This window comes from Xyrauchen texanus, chromosome 26, assembly GCF_025860055.1.
Source record: "Xyrauchen texanus isolate HMW12.3.18 chromosome 26, RBS_HiC_50CHRs, whole genome shotgun sequence".
NCBI classification, from domain to species: domain Eukaryota; kingdom Metazoa; phylum Chordata; class Actinopteri; order Cypriniformes; family Catostomidae; genus Xyrauchen; species Xyrauchen texanus.
The window spans coordinates 26,511,758-26,528,351 of record NC_068301.1 but is presented as its reverse complement, the minus strand read 5'-3'; the positions used below and the strand labels follow the sequence as shown (position 1 = coordinate 26,528,351).

At 40.0% G+C, this 16,594-nt stretch overlaps 2 protein-coding genes across 2 annotated transcripts in view; one reads left to right on the top strand and one right to left on the bottom strand.

Annotated features, from left to right (window-relative positions):
* The window catches only part of LOC127619901 (rho family-interacting cell polarization regulator 2-like), a 93,602-nt gene extending 85,440 nt beyond the window's left edge, over positions 1 to 8,162 (bottom strand). Inside the window, exon 1 of the mRNA XM_052092931.1 lies at positions 7,944 to 8,162. Coding sequence (XP_051948891.1) covers positions 7,944 to 8,046 — 103 coding nt within the window. The 5' untranslated portion in view covers positions 8,047 to 8,162. The remainder of the gene's footprint in view (positions 1 to 7,943) is intronic.
* The window catches only part of LOC127619914 (tumor protein D52-like), a 206,421-nt gene that overhangs the window by 9 nt on the left and 189,818 nt on the right, over positions 1 to 16,594 (top strand). The window lies entirely within an intron of this gene.

Sequence of the window (16,594 nt, the reverse complement as noted above, 5' to 3'; positions counted from 1 at the left end):
CTCAGACCTGTATTTCAACTCTGCAGCCCTGGACAGTGGCCGAATGGTATCAGCGGGGAGTGACGATGGGAGCTGTATCTCGCCGAAAAGTAATCTCGACAGACGCGTCCAACACGGGTTGGAGCGCGGTCTGCGAGGGCTCTCCGGTTTTTGGCCTATGGTCAGTTCAGGAAAAGCTCCTTCACATAAATTGTCTGGAAATGATAGCGGTCGAGTACGCGCTAGTGCGCTTTCTCCCGGTCATTCAGGGTCACCACGTCCTGGTCCGTTCGGACAACAGATCTGTGGTATCCTACCTAAACCGTCAGGGCGGTGTCAGATCCAGGAACCTCTTCCATCTGACGAAACGCATACTGAGTTGGTCCCAGTGCCACCTGCGCTCGCTGAGGGCGACGCACGTGCCAGGCCACCTGAACGACGGCCCAGACAGACTGTCCAGAGACAATATTCCTCCAGGGGAATGGTCCCTGCACGCTCAAACAGTCCAGAAGTTATGGCGCATATTCGGCAGAGCAGAGATAGACCTCTTTGCGTCAGAAGAGAACTCTCACTGCCCAATATTTTTCTCGAGCGAGGACGCGCTGGCCCAGGACTGGCCCAACCGCCCGCTTTCGCCTTCCCTCCCGTCTCGCTATTGCCACAGGTAATGCAGAGGATCAGGAAACGCGTCACTCGGTGCTCCTCATAGCCCCGCGTTGGGAGAATCAGACATGGTTCCCGGAGCTTACGCAGCTGTCACTGACAGCGCGTGGCCCATCCCAGTGAGAGCAGATCTCCTCTCTCAAGCTCGCGGCATGATCTAGCATCCCCACTCAGAGCTGGGCGCTGCACGTGGGTGATCAACGACTACCCGTCGCTCTGCCAAAAGGGTAATAAACACCATCATACACGCTAGAGCCCCTACCACGAGAAGACTCTATGCGTCAAAATGGTCTGTGTTTTCAAAATAGTGCACCGACAGAGACCTGGACCCACGGACATGTGGGGTGTCGTCGCTGCTCGTGTTTTTACAAGAGCTGCTGGATAAGGGCAGATCCCCATCCACGCTCAAAGTGTATGTGGCGGCAGTCGCGGCGTTCAGCTGAACCCCTGCACGGCCAGTCACTGGGAAAAACGAGCTGGTCATCCGCTTCCTCAAGGGAGCTAGAAGGATGAACCCCGCGCCCCCATCGGTTCCTATCTGGGATCTTTCTATAGTTCTCGAAACTATGAAAGCCCCCTTTCGAACCGCTTCAATCCGTGGATTTGAAATACCTTTCACTCAAAACCGTTTTTCTGACTGCCCTGTCATCAGTCAAACGTGTGGGAGACCTTCACGCGCTGTCTGTCAACGCTGCTTGTCTTGAGTTTGGACCAAGTGACTCCAAGGTCATTTTAAAGCCTAGACACGGCTATGTTCCCAAGGTGATCGGTACTCCTTTCAGAGCACAGGTCATTTCCCTATCGGCGCTGCCAGCATCCGATAGCGAACGTGACGCCAATCTCCTTTGCCCAGTCAGAGCACTGAGATTGTATACTGCGTGCTCCGCCTCTTTCAGACGCTCTGAGCAGCTTTTCGTTTTGTTTGGAGGGCGCACCAAAGGTCTCGCCGCCTCGAAACAGACACTGTCTAGATGGATAGTGGACGCTATTGCTGCCGCATACGTGTCAAAAGACCTGCCATGCCCGTTGGGCATTAGGGCTCACTCCACTAGAGGCATGGCCTCATCGTGGGCATGGTCCAGCGGGATTTCCATTCACGACATATGTGTGGCAGCGGGCTGGGCTTCCCCTTCCACCTTTGTCAGATTTTACAATCTGGAAGTGCCCGCCCTGCAGGCAAAACTACTAGCGGTTTAATACGCTACAGCTCCCCTGGTGCACTGATGGGACTCATTCCACACAGACCGGCACCGCCGCTCTGTCGTTCCCTTCCCACTATGTGCTTATGTATTACACACACACTGGCCCGCACTCTTGCCGGCCAAATATTATTTCCCCACTCACAAGGGCTCCCCCGGGTTCCAGCCTATGAACTACACTTATATGCACTCTAGCCACGCCCATTTTGGCGGGCTTTGATGCAGTAAGCGCGCGGACGCCTCTCATTGGACGCGAGTTCGCCCAAGTTCGTCTATAGGCTGCAGCAGTTGCCGCAGAGCAACCAATGAGCTCGCTAGCTAGCCCGCTCAAGGTCTGCAGTTGCTGCACTGCGTTGACAAATGATACAAAATTAAGGATAATTTTTTGGCTTCAATATCTCAGAAAAGATGAATCTTTCCCGTAGCGTAAGCTAGCTTACGCAATACTCGTTCCCTCATCTAGAGAGAACCGAGGTTACGTTAGGTAACCGATTACGTTTTCCAGAATAATAGGGTTTACATGTTAGGTCGTCATGGAAACAAAGTGATAACATTGGCAATCACTTTTCACAGAAAAGGTTAGTAAGCAATTTTATCAAACTTAATCATGTTAACACACATATTGTCATATACACATATTGTAAAACTATGAAGTATCCATTTTATAAATGGTGGTAAAACTTTCAACTTAATGTTCTGACAGACTCTAGCTGGTGTGGTGAATCAAAAAGCTGTATGAAATTATCAGTGCTACTTTACGTCACTACTGCAAATGTCCTGTTCTGCTGACATAGCCACTGACATCATAGTTATTAATTGCTGACCTTGGTCATTTAGTGCAGCGTGAAGACTGAATGCATTGTGTAGTATTGAGAAAATGCATCATATCATTGTGCCAGCTCTGATCTGCAGGCCTGCTGATAACATCTCAATGGCACTGTTAAACCAGACTACACCCGTAAATCAGTCCTACCGGAAGCACCATTCTGCATGGATTAATACATGATGCAGCGCAGCTTTGCAATCAGATGCCACCATGGTGTGCTTGGTTGAAGACCCTGAGAGGATATAGTTTCCCCAGCCTGTGTGTGATACAAGTGGATCAGTGGTGCACAAATGGTTTTTTGAAATCCAACACTGTTTTTTTGCACGTGACTGGATTTGATTGACAGAAAACATCACAAAATCCCAGCTCAAATGCTGTTCTTAGAAATGCATCAGCTTTCTGTCACAATGTCACTTGGAGACTCGGCTGCTCTCAGCATTTCAAAAAGATCTACAAAGGTCTTTAAATTAAAATACAGTAAGTGTTAAATGCCAAATCCAAATACAAGTTGTCAAACTTATGCTTTATATGCAGCCAATTAAGGAGAACATTAACAAGCAATACTGCAAAATCAATATAGCATTGGTTATATTACCAAATCTAATTGCATTTATTGATGAAAAAATAACCCATGCACTTTCTAAATATAAAACCGAAGGTTTCCTATGATGTTGTGATAAATACACTTAAAACATAAAAAAGCCAAAAGTTTGTGGACACCCTAACATCACTCCCATATGTGCTTGCTAAGCATTTAATTTCAAAACTTTTGGCATTAATAATGAATTGATTCTCCCCTACAGCTTCAACTCTTCTGGGAAGGTTTTCCATTAGATGTAGGAACATGGCTCTAACATTTTGCTGCCATTCAGATACAAGAGTATCAGTGAGGCACATGTTGGGTGATGGAATCTGACACTTGGGTCATGGAGTCTGACACTTCAAATGGCTCAAAGTCCTCATTCCAATTCACAGGTGTTCATTAGCTGCTTTTCCACTATTGGGCCAGTATGAGCCAGGGCTATCAACTGGTCATCTGGGACAAATATTCTTGGGTTTTGAGCTGTGAGACCAAAATCAATCTGCATCATACTGTGACCGCAACTTTTTTTTATGTTGTGCACTGTATACATAACTTGGAAAGTCCAGCGACAATATACTCATATCAGGTATTCCTTTCAGCAGACGCCATCGATCTGACATTGCACAATTTCATCAGCCCAAATATTTAGAAGAGCCCTGATTTGATCTGCTCACCAGTACTAATGATTCTCCATTCTCCATTGATCTGCTGAGGTATGCTGGTAGCTAGATATGAAAGATTGGGAAATAAGTATCTTGGAGCTGACCCTCTGATCTGACCTAGCTAAACTTCGCCTTTGACGCTGACTTTGCCTCAATCCCCAGTTTGCCTTCTTTGGCCCACGGGTAATTGACGGACCAGTGCTCTTGCCCGTTGATCCAGAGGAAGCCCCAAAAAGGCATGTGAAGCCCAAGAAGTGCCCTTGGCATGCACTAGCACATTCTATTTTGGCCCGATAACGGAAACGTGGCTAATGGGTTTCAGGTCTTGGCTTTGTGCAGGACAGTCAAGTTCTGCCTCATCAGACTCAGTAAATCATTTCTTAACGGACTTTGCTTTGTGCATAGTGTCCCTATAATACTGTAACAGAAAAGGACCTCCAATAACTCTTGCATCAAAGTTGGAAATGTAGCCAAACCTGTTTATTAAAAGGGGACGTCCACTTACTTTTTGTCATTTAATGTATAAAATATGGTATGTAATTGTGTTTATTAAATTAAAAGTAAAGAATTATTTTGTTGAGTGATATTTAGCTTAACAGATCAGGTATATGGCAGAGTACTCTCCCTTGGTGCTGGGGCATGTAGCTGTAGAGCATGATACAGTGTTTTGATCAGTGGCGAATTCTCAGGGCCAGCAAAGCCTTCTCTGCTGGCCTAACATGCCAAATAAATAAATATTTTTCATCCTTTCATTCTCAATTAACTTTTTTGTATGTATTTTTAATCACTTTCCACTCTTAATTAATCTACAAAAAAATAGACAAAAACGAAAAGTTTATCCAGTCAGAATTTATTCCTTGATGCTTACAAGCAAAGTGTGACAACTGTTTCACAAATTGCATGCCAGAAGCAGTGTGTGAGTTTGAGCTCCACCCCTCAGGCCTTCAGAATTTCCACAGAATCCCTCAACAGTGCAAATGAATGAGCAACTAAAGTCAGATTGTCAGATTCATCAGCCAAGCAGATTGATTTATTTGTTCTTGGTGGGTGTGACCTTTAGGAAATGTCCCGGTGGAGGCCCTCGAGCTGGCCTTTTGTGACGCAATCACGCTTTAAATGATGTAATTTGAAAGCGAAGAGCATGAGATCTTGTTGAGAAGTCGGCTGTCACTGCCACATCACCACTGAGAAAGAGAAATTAAAAACACGAGATGTTCTGCATGACCGTGTGAATGCTTAATTTCTTAATCAGGAAAGGAGGACTGATTTTCACTTCAAGCAAATTGGTAAGTGCTTTTTGTATTGTTACAGCAGCATCAGGAGTTTTCGAAGTGTAAATTTTTCTGCTTGAGCATTCAGTGTCGGATCAAGTTTTGAAAAGTTCATTCAACTCGGAAAGTCTGATGTTTCAACTTCTTACTAGGAAAAGTGCAATGTAATACATCTTGAAGTCAGAATTACAACTTTTAGGTTTGTGCAGAAATTCTCAACTGCAGGGGCATGATGTCACACAAACATGGGAGATATACAAATCTGTAAATGATAAACATTCACTTTATTAAGTAATATTGATAAATGTGTTAATTTCCATATTAAATGATATTAAAGCTTGTTTAACAAACGCCTGTAGAAACAGGTGTATAAAACTGTGGCAGGGTGGATGGCGGGGCCGGGTTGGGATTATACACACCCGGTCCCTTATCAGGCTAAATAAGCCTCCGAGAGGCATAAAGGCTGATGGCAGTCGGTGGTGCGACGAGAGAGAGATCATTTACGGACATTTCCGTCATGTGTTTGTTGTTGTCATCTTTTGTTTAAGTTTATTATTAAAATATTATTTATATAGTTAAGCCGGTTCTGGCCTTCTCCTTTCCATTGAACTACGTTACAAAAACATTATAATCTCTTTTGATATCCGTACACCTGTAGCACAAATTCTAGCGCTACAGCATTGTTTATGAGTTGGGTTGCTAGGTGACTTCTCTAATGAGAGTGAAACCCCTGCTAAGCTAACGGGAGCATTGCAGTTCTGAATATTGGTGAATGCAATGCGTTTATGGTGGGCGATATCAAATATAAATATCCCATACAGTATCCAACTTGAATGGAACGCAACCATGTACCCTGACGAAACAAAATGTATTGCAAGCAACATTTAAATCGCAAATATTATTAGATCGATTTTCCAGGTATTATAGACCTCATTGGTAGATTCATATGAAAAATTATGATTTTTGAACGTTTGTTCGGGAGACGTTCATTTCACAAAACATTCATGCTGCAGTTAAAATTAGGCTTCCTTGAGCATTAAGTGTTGTTTCAAGTTCTGGCTTTTGTGCGTGGATGGTTTTTTAAAATGTCAATTGGTATTACTAGTTAGCTGCGACATAATGTATGATGCCCAAAGTCTTATTCATTGTGAAACTGTGTTTTCTTACTGGCATGGATCACAAAAAAGGCCTAGACTTTAAAAGCACAGCCCGCCACTGGTTTTGATAGTATAATATATTTACAAAGTTAGGCTGAAATTTGGTGTATTGGGATATAGGTAATGAAAGAAGCAGTTTATCAATCCATCCATCCATCCATGTCATGCTCCACCTATGCCTATTCAACATGTGAAAGAGATGGGTAATCTCCAACACCTTTACACAATCACAGTCTATAAATAGGTACATAGCAACACATTGCCTCTCAATCCAGATAAACTCATTTATGCATTCTAAGCCATCCAAGCAAAAGACAAACACCTCCCTCATAATTTATAGTCAGAGATTGAATTAAATAAATAACTTTCAGATTATTTTTTCTCTCTCCATTGACATGCAGAGCGACACACATTCCTTCCTACTCTCTCCTTGTCCAAACTGGTGAGGCAACAGCGCTTTTGCAGCAACAGCAAATAAATCTGAACATTCAGTGCCTTAGTGGACAAAAATCACAACATATCATATACAGAGCACTGGACATCTATCAGAATGGAAACTGTAGCTTTAAAAGGGCAACTTTGCCAGTTAATTGATGTTTATGTGATGTGTTCAATGAGGTAACAAGTTCACTTTCACTGCATGATGTGAATATAAAGCTGTACACTGAATAAGCTAATAAAATCTAAATGGGAATAATAAAACTGTTCTAATTAGACAATTTTTCACACCATATTTATTCCTGAGAAGGAGCTTTAAGCATTTAATATTATCATAGTGCATACAGTTTGTGCTTCTCATTGGTTTTTATATTACAGCACTTAGACACAACCATAAATGTAAATAATAATGTTTACAGTATACATAAAGTTGTTACATCAATGTTGTTTCAAAAACAGGAACTTGCTGCCCTCCATTACACCGAACATCATTCTGTTCCTCTGCCTTGGCAGATGCAGCACTTGACAAATCAAACAGAAGATATCACTCTCACTTAGAACATGTTTGCTCATGTACTAGTTCTTAAAATAACAAACAGCTGCGTTAGATCAGTTTTACTGGCACAGCTGTACAGTGACATGCTCAAATCATAATGTAACAGCATTATCAAACAGATCTACTCCTGTAGAATGCCCACTAAATACACTATGTATTATGATGAGTTAAGAGACACATATATCATATTTCATTTGAAATAGTTTTTAATTCTGAGCAAAATATTAAACTCAGGGTTTGTTCACACAAAATTGTTCCAAACCCATGCAACATTCAGAATGTTTGGTCTCAGTCACAGTTCACTTTCATTGTATGAGAAAAAAAACACATTGAATGTTGAAGTGAATGGTGACTGAGGCTAACATCCTGCATAAAATCTCCTTTTGTGTTCTACGAGAGAAAGAAAGACATACTGGTTTGGAACAACATGAAGATTGAGTAAACGATGACCGAAATTTTACTTAAGGAACTGTCTTCAATTCATACAGTATTATTATCACAACCATTTTCTCCAAACCTGTAGCGCAGATACTCTCCACAGCGTTCACTCATTCAAGCACACCCATACCCATGGCCTAAACTCCCCACATGATTTCAGCATGACCCTACCATAATCAAAGACGTCTTCTGCCTCCTCACGCATCAATTCATTTAGGTCAGCCTCTGTGATGTCGGAAAAGGCCATCCCTTCCTCTCTTCGCTTGCTTTGCATCTAAGCATTAACTTTACAGTAAAATTGAATTAATGCTGAGATTCTCTTTCCCCCGGGCAACTGTAAACCCCACTGTCAGATTGAGCCTGAGTAGAGAGGCGAAAGGCAATGGACTCTTCTACTGACTGCACCAATGTGAGTGTGTGAGGATGTGTGGGAGCCCACACCATTCAGGCCAAGTTTCATCAACAGGATGATTTCATAATCTCCTGTGTGAGTGTCAGAATAATGGAGATGTGTGGTAAATATGCTAAGTGTGTTATGTTGAGTGGAGGTCAGGCAGAATGATCTTCGAGTAAACCAATCCCTAGTGATTAAAGAGATAAATTGGCAAGCTATATCACAGACAGCAAGCATAAGGTGTGAGATCTGAATCTGCCAATGTCGAATCACATGAAAATTCTATATAGTTTTATATTTTGGCTTCTAATCCATGCACTCATTATATAACCAATATGTATGCTCAGGAAAGTTCATTTAAGGTGCATTTAATGTGACTTTAAAAAGCACAATTTGATGTGTGTTTAAATGTGTTTGTCATGTAAAATGGCAAGTGCTTTACACATAAAGACAGGCTGAAATAATTAGGCAGCATAAGTTTGATTTAAGCCAAGCTTTTCTTTCTCATTAATTTTGGTGTGCTCCTGATCAAAGCTCTGTGGAATAGACCACTACAATCTCATTAACGGAGGGGCCAGCTCACACAGTCACAGTCATATAACTCATGAGGTGAAAAAATGCTCTAAATAGAGGAACCAAAATAGATCCACCCACAGATGTTAAGTTTACAGGAAACCTTTTTTTTTTTTTTTTTTGTGATTGCTTCATCTTTTCAAATATTTATTTGAGTTACTATGGCAATTTAAACCCCTGACCATAAGTATTTTATTACTACAAACTTAAGTGCATAACCTTCTAGACACCATATGTGCTACATTTGTCTTGAAACGCCCTAAAAATGTTCTGGAAATCCCTAGTAACTGTATATCAATGCCCTGGCAACTACACACAATACCCTGGCAACCAATTCGAAATGCCCTAAAACCACTCCATAAAACCCTAGCAACTGTATACTGTAGGAACATTCTGGTAACTACCCACATCACACTAGCAAACACCTAGAAATACCATAGAAACTGCTCAGAAACCCATAGCAACCATATATCAATGGCCTTGCAACTACTCAACACCTTAGCACAACCTAGAAGCATCCTAATACCACTCCATAAAACTCTAGCTACTGAATACCATAGCAACGCCCTGGTAACTACCCACAGCACCCTAGCAAACACCTAGAGACACCATAGAAATAGCCCAGAAAAACCTAGAAAATGCAGAGCAACACACTGGCAACCACCCACAACACTAAAGCAACCACCAAAAAAGACCCTAAAAAACACTCAGAAAACCCTAGCAATCACAGAGCAACACCCTGGAAACCACCCATAACTCCCTAGCAACCACATAGAAAAGCCCTAAAACCACTCCATAAAACCCTAGCAACAGTATACAGTAACAACACCCTAGTAACTACCTACAAAACCCTAGCAAACACATAGAAATGCCCTAGAAATTGCACAGAAAACATAGCAACTGTATAGCAGCAACGGCCTGGCAACCACCCACAACACCCTAGCAAACTCCTAGAAACTTCCTTAAAGAACACCCAGAACACCCTAGCAATCATACAGCAATGCCATTGCAACCACCCACAACACCCTAGCAACCACCAAGAAATGCCCTAAAAACCACCCAGAAAATCCTAGCAATCACACAGCAACACTGTGGCAACCACCCACAACACCCTAGCAATCCCATGGAAATGCCTTAGAAACTGCCTAGAAAACCCTAGCAACTACATAACAACTCCCTGACAACCATCGACAACACCCTAGCATTGTGGCGGAGAGCATCGCTCATATTTTCTTCTAAAAATTGAAAGTTGATCAATATCGTGCCTGCATAAACATTTCAATCTATAAAAAATATTCTTTTTTGCCACACATACAAACACAATATTCGTTAACGTTAAAATGCATTGTGCCACTATGTGACTAATGAAATTCTACACAGATCTTATAATGATGGCTCATAATAAGATGTGTCATTTCAGGTGCTGTTTTCTTGTAAACAAGTTTAAAACCTCATGCTAGTTCAACACCAGCATCTGAATTCCCCATGAGTCTCTCAGATTCCACTGCAATGCTAGCAACATGCCCTGCTATTATGTAAAACGTCTTCACAACTATGTGTAATGTGCTCACTTGGAGGTGGGCTGACTCTCGCCCCTGGCCTCCAGTCTCCTGGTGGTGCTTCTCAGATCTGTGCACATGAATAATACAGGACAGGACAGTAATAAGACCCCTGAAGTAGATAGGAGGAGTGGCTCTCTAGACCAGACACCATATACAATAAACCTGGTTACAATTATAATGCCAGTGCAAACCTCAAATCTGATACTAAATACTGTACTGACAGTCTGACATCTTAGCCACACAATTTAAGATCCATGGTAAAAAAAAAAAGAATGGCATTGCATTCATTTTCCATGTCTGTGTCCATACAAATATAAAAATTAAGTCTTTTAAGGTAATACAAACTCATTGACAGTCTGTTTTGCTGTCAGAGATTACGTGAGCTGTTGTGAGCTGTTAGTCATATCACTGAGAATGAGTGCATACTATACTCAAACATTATCAACACATACCACAGGCTGCCTTAGGTAACCACAAGCAACAAACTATATAAAAATATCAAACAAAAGCACTTGGTAGGGGAAGTTGGAGGAAGGTCAGGGAGTGTACATTACAGAGTTTCTATATCTCAGTCAATACCTAGCACCTTTCCAAGCAAAAACAGCTGGAGTGTAGCTAACAGTAAACTTGTCCAAAATAACAGCGATATGCAGGATGATATCCAGATATAAAGCCCTTTAAAACTGTATACTAGGGCAGTGTTACCAATGCAACCATAATGAGTGGAGTCTTTTATATTTTTGTTAGGATGTTAAACTCTCAGTGACCCAAAGGCAAACAAACCCCAAAACCCTTGGGTATTTGCTTTCTAAAACGAGAAAGAGGGCACAACCAATGTGACAAACAGTTGTTTTACTGTACCACACCCATGCCAGGTTTCAATCTAACTTCTGTTTTTAACATTAAACTGTTTTCCATATCCTTTGGGGCTTCTTAGCGGCAAATGCCAAGAACCTAATCAAGTATTCATTTTATTCTGTCATAGCTCCATGATGTATATGATGGAAAAAGCACTGGGGTGATTTTCACAAAACCAGTTAAGAATTGTATATAAGAGTTAATAAATATTGTCCTGGTCATCTTTAACTCTGAATCAACTTTTAAAAAAATAGGACATTTTATTTTGAATAAACAAAATTAAGCCTACATTTAGAACCATTAACATTTTTGCATTGTGACATTATTTTCAGGACATATTTTACCTCCTAATTTGTAATACTGTAACACATCAGGAGATTTAATTTGTGCTATTCCCATTATTTTCAATGATGACTCTCATTACAGTAACACTGTGTTTTTTGTTTGTTTTACAGTAAAAAAAAAAATTATTTATTACAATATTTTTTTATTATTATTAAAATCTGCTTAAATTAAAGTCAGTACAAAGGTAGTACTACTGTGATGTATAAAATATTTTACAATATGAATGATATATCATTCATCATTTATAATGAGAATATCTTTTTTTCACTATGTGTTAATGAGAATTGGGGTAAAATGTGACGTGAAATAAAACAAAAATCTTAATGGCCTTAACCTCCTGAGACCATTGTGCATTTTCCATTTCCCTTTTTGATTTGAATCTAGTAGCACCTAATAAACATGCAAAAACAAATTCTAGATCTAATAGTTTTCTAAAAAGTGATGGCAACATATGTGGGTCTACTTTGTGAAATGTTAAATTCTACCCAGCTATCGAAAGTCTGATTTGTTACAATTGTTTCAAAGAGTTTTTTTTTTTTTTTTTGAGACGTTAAATACAAACATCAGAAACTAGCATAACATATTTTGATTCAAAGTAATAGCCAGCATCATGCCGTTTCTCCCAAAAACAAACTCCACTGTGGTCAACACCATGTTGTTTTGTCACATGACTGCACTGACAGCACAGAGTCTCCTGAACTGAGATCAATCAGTTTTAATGATTTTGAATTATGCGTTACATATAGCGAAGCCAAAATACTACATCCACACATATGTATGTGTGGTGTCACAATGTAAAAATAGCCTTCTTTTCTATATACAAATAACCATTTCTTCCTTTTTTAAAAAAAATAGGACCAGGACATTTTCTTAACAGGAGCAGTACTTACAGTCATGGTATTTGATATATACTATACTATGGTTCTGAATTATTCCCATATTCATATACCATGGTATTTACATTGTACTCCAAGATTCTTCAAAAAGTACTGTGGTATTACCATGGTACGTGGTATAAACCTTTCTAAAAACCATGGACATTTGTACAATGTCCAAAAGAAATAAATAAAATACAAATATTATGTTAATATCATGTTACTTTTGTTGATTTTTTTGTCATTGTATGTAAGGCTGCATCCAGACATGGATGAATTTATGTAGAAATAACTGTAAATAATCAGATATTTAAGGGATGTTTTAAAAAACAACATCCTGCTCTTTTTAATACACAATTCAGTATACAGTCAACATGTTGATTATACAATTTCGTGGTCATTCAATCAGCAGTTTTTTGAACTTCAATTTATTGGTGGCTAGCAGAAAATTAAAGGGATACATAAACAACAATACAACACAATCTTTAAGAGCAGGGCAGTGTATGGGTGGAGACGCTTCTGTGGTTTGCATTACATCCGTTCCCACACAAACAGGTGACCAGAGAGAAGGGATGTGCTTGCAAAAAGGGGAGAGAAGAGAGAGAAATGGGGAAGGAAAGAGGGCCACACCTCCCGGATACATCTCTAATGTTGATGTTGGTTAAGACCAATATGCCTTATGCCTTAGCTGTGCCAAAGGGTCACAAATTTGTCACTTCCTGCACACTTCATGCAAAAATGAATAAGCAATGCTGGCACAGCCCAAAGTGCAATGGTACACATATGGTAAGTTCATGGGGAAAACTACAAGTACAGCAGAATTGCAGTAATGACAGTCACACCATTGAGATCTCCAATAGACCTATTATACTGAAACATGCTCGCTGTCCCTATGCCTTGACAAATGAGGGTTGTGAATGGAGCTTTTCTATTAACTAACAGAAGGCCACAGTTGAATGGCATCTGAAATAACTGTTAGTTTTAAATCACAAAACATTATAACAAAAAAAGATAAACATAATATTTTAATATTTCAGCTGCAAGTAATTTGTGTGAATTTAATAAATTACTTTTGTTGAAACAGCTTCAACCAGCCTCAGTCTTAGGTCTTAGCTGGTTTCCCACTCTGCTATGATTTGCTTTTAAAGGAAGAATAGGTCTCTGCAGAACAGTAATGGGTGTTTTCAAATCTGTGGGTGTTTTCAAACTAGGATGGGTGTTACTAAACTAACCAATGAAAGTAGGGAATCTCAATGGTTTGAAAACGGACACTGATTGGGAAAAGCCCAAGTCTCTTTTAAAGGGGTTTTGGGCACTTGTTAGCTTGGTCAGGCTGGGAGACCAGCTAGACCAGCTTAAACCAGCAAAAACAATCTGTAAATCATTGAAGGCTGGTTTATAAGCAGCTTACATAACAATAAAACAGCAACATACAAGTTGGTGTAGTGCTTGCTCATGACATACTGTACATAAAAGCTATTTTTCAGCCATCGGTTCCGGAGGTATTTTTCCCACAGATTTTTCCTATAGACTTTTAATAAAATCATTCAACAAGAGTTGTAAGCTATGAACCAAACCAACCAGCTCTCAGGTGAATCACAACATCACAGATTTTGTTCCGAGGCAAAAGCATTTGAAAATCTGACAAAAGATAAAAGGTACAAGACTGTGTACGTACCAACTTTCAAGAGGGCACGGATTACAATTTCATGAAGCATTGCGAATTATGTCAATGAATAAAAAATTATGGAAATGTATAAAACTGTTGTTGATTGTGAGTATATAAACAATATTTTTACGTATATTGGAAAATAATCTGACATGTACAAATAGAGAAGTAGTTTAAGGGTGAAGGAACATCGACTCGATTACATCATTCACAGTGTGTCATGGGAGTGGGCGGCACATTTCACAGGCTATGTTGGCCGTAGTTCTCTGATTAGTGGATCTTGCTCTGTTGTACTATGGGTAATGTCCTGTTACCCCTCTCTCTCCCTCACTTTACTGTCTGCCTCTGCTGTCCTCTAAATGAAAAGGTTAAAATTTCAAAAAATGATTATCCATCAAAACAATCCCTTGCTATAACTCCTCTTCCAGGAGCCCCAACATTTTCACATCACTTTTATTAAAGAAATGTCTTACAGTTTGAAAAATGTTATGTTCTGGGCATGTTGAGAACTGCCTGGTACAGGACTTTGAGTTTTCCATCCCAGTGTTCCAAATGAGATTCCCACATGGAGTTCCAGAAATCCAGACAAGGAGCTTGTTTCCAGTCTATCAACATGAGAATGATCTTTCCCAGCATGCCTGGTGAGGCTGTCACCCTCTGCTCATTCAGCCTAGCCAACCCAAGCATCCTCGCATTCCTCAATGGGCTCACATCATGCTCTCAAAACAACTATGAGCCATGGTAACATCCCAGAATCCATCAATGACAATTACAGGCTCAGAAACCAAAGGCTTCTGAATCACTGACCAGTGAGCACTTGAAAAGCTTGAGACCCTTGAAAACTCTCACGCAAGCTTGCACCATGTTTTTGCCCCTTCTATTTCAAAAGTAGAGCTCGCCATCCAACATTTGTAGTATAATGTTCATCCGGGTGTCGTCACCCTACTGGTGCTCAAGCATGATTTATGAGCTTCAGAAATTAGTTGTTTGCAATTGTTCCTGCTGGCTGTTATTGGTTTCTTTAGTACTGGGACTGGATTTATTGTGTTGACTAATTTATTCTGACGGCTTTGTGGAGGCAAAATAAAACTTAGAAAGACTCAGCTTTCTCTCATCTGTTGTCTGGCTAATAAGGTAACACTGATAGATATTCATCAGGCATGCATCCACTGAACATTGCATGAAACTCTACATTTTAAACTAGATTGTTACATTTGCTATAGAAAATGTGTGTGGTATAATTGTCCGTAGCACAAAGGGTACACCAAATAGTCATACTTGTGGTTAGAGGTTTGATAAAATTCCCTAACAAGTAAGAGCAATAGTGATGTTTTTCTTTAGCAAGTACCTCTGAGAAGTGAGGTGTTTTCTGCTTTTTTAACCCTGAGCCACGAAGATGATGCTTCAAATGCTACCAGTTTGAGGACTCAGTTCTTAAGGACAGCATTATTAAACAAATGAATTTTTGTGTGTACTAGTGCTCTGTGTTTGGTCTCATTTGAACTGCTGCTCTTGTCTTCCATTCTATCTGAAACATGCATTGCTTTAACTGGTTTTGCTATGAATTGAACATCATCTTCCTACTCCATAGCAACACGCCTCTCTGAAGCTAATACTGGATCCTTAATATGGAGGTTATGGACCTCAGAGAGGTTTAGGTTACAGAGATGTGATTCACTCACACTCCTCTCTCTGGTTCATTTGCTTCTCTTCATTTGCACCATCTACCACCCTCTCGCTGTATCTCTTTAATGTAGTCTCTTTTAGAGATTTTTGTGCTCATGTTTTGCAGGCCAATACAATAGAGGTCTTGGACTTTAAAGGAATAGCTTACACTAAAATTTTAATTATGCTATAATTTACTCACCCTCATGTCTTTCCATACCTGTAAGACTTCCATTCTTCTGCGGAACACAATACGAGATGTTTTAATTAATATCCTAGTCGTATCAAGTGAATAGTGATTCACTTTCAAGCTTCAGAAAGAATGCTGAAGTATCATGATAGCAGTCCATGCGACTTGTCATGTTTCAAGTCTTCTAAAGGCATAGGGCAGGATTTGGAGAGAGAGAAAAAAAAATATTTAAAGGGAAAGTTCACCCAAAAATACAAATTCTCTCATCATTTACTTCACCCTCATGCCATCCCAGATGTGTATGACTTTCTTTCTTCTGCAGAACACAAACTAAGATTTTTAGAAGAATATTTCAGCTCTGTAGGCCCCTACAGTAAGTGAACGGTGACCAGATCTTTCAAGATCCAACATTCACATAAAGGCACCATAAAAGTAATTCATAAGACTCCAGTGATTAAATCCATATATTCAGAAGCGATATAATAGGTGTGGGTGAGAAACAGATTTTTTACTATAAATCTCTACTTTCACTTTCTTTCATATATTGAAAGTAAACATGGTAAAAAGGTCTTAAATATTGATTAACTATCCCTTTAAGTCACTTTCCAAGTCAATGAAAACGTATAAATCTGTTGCTAATTTATGAGCACTATGTAAGAAGGTCGTTCAGCTTGCGCTTTAAACAACGCAA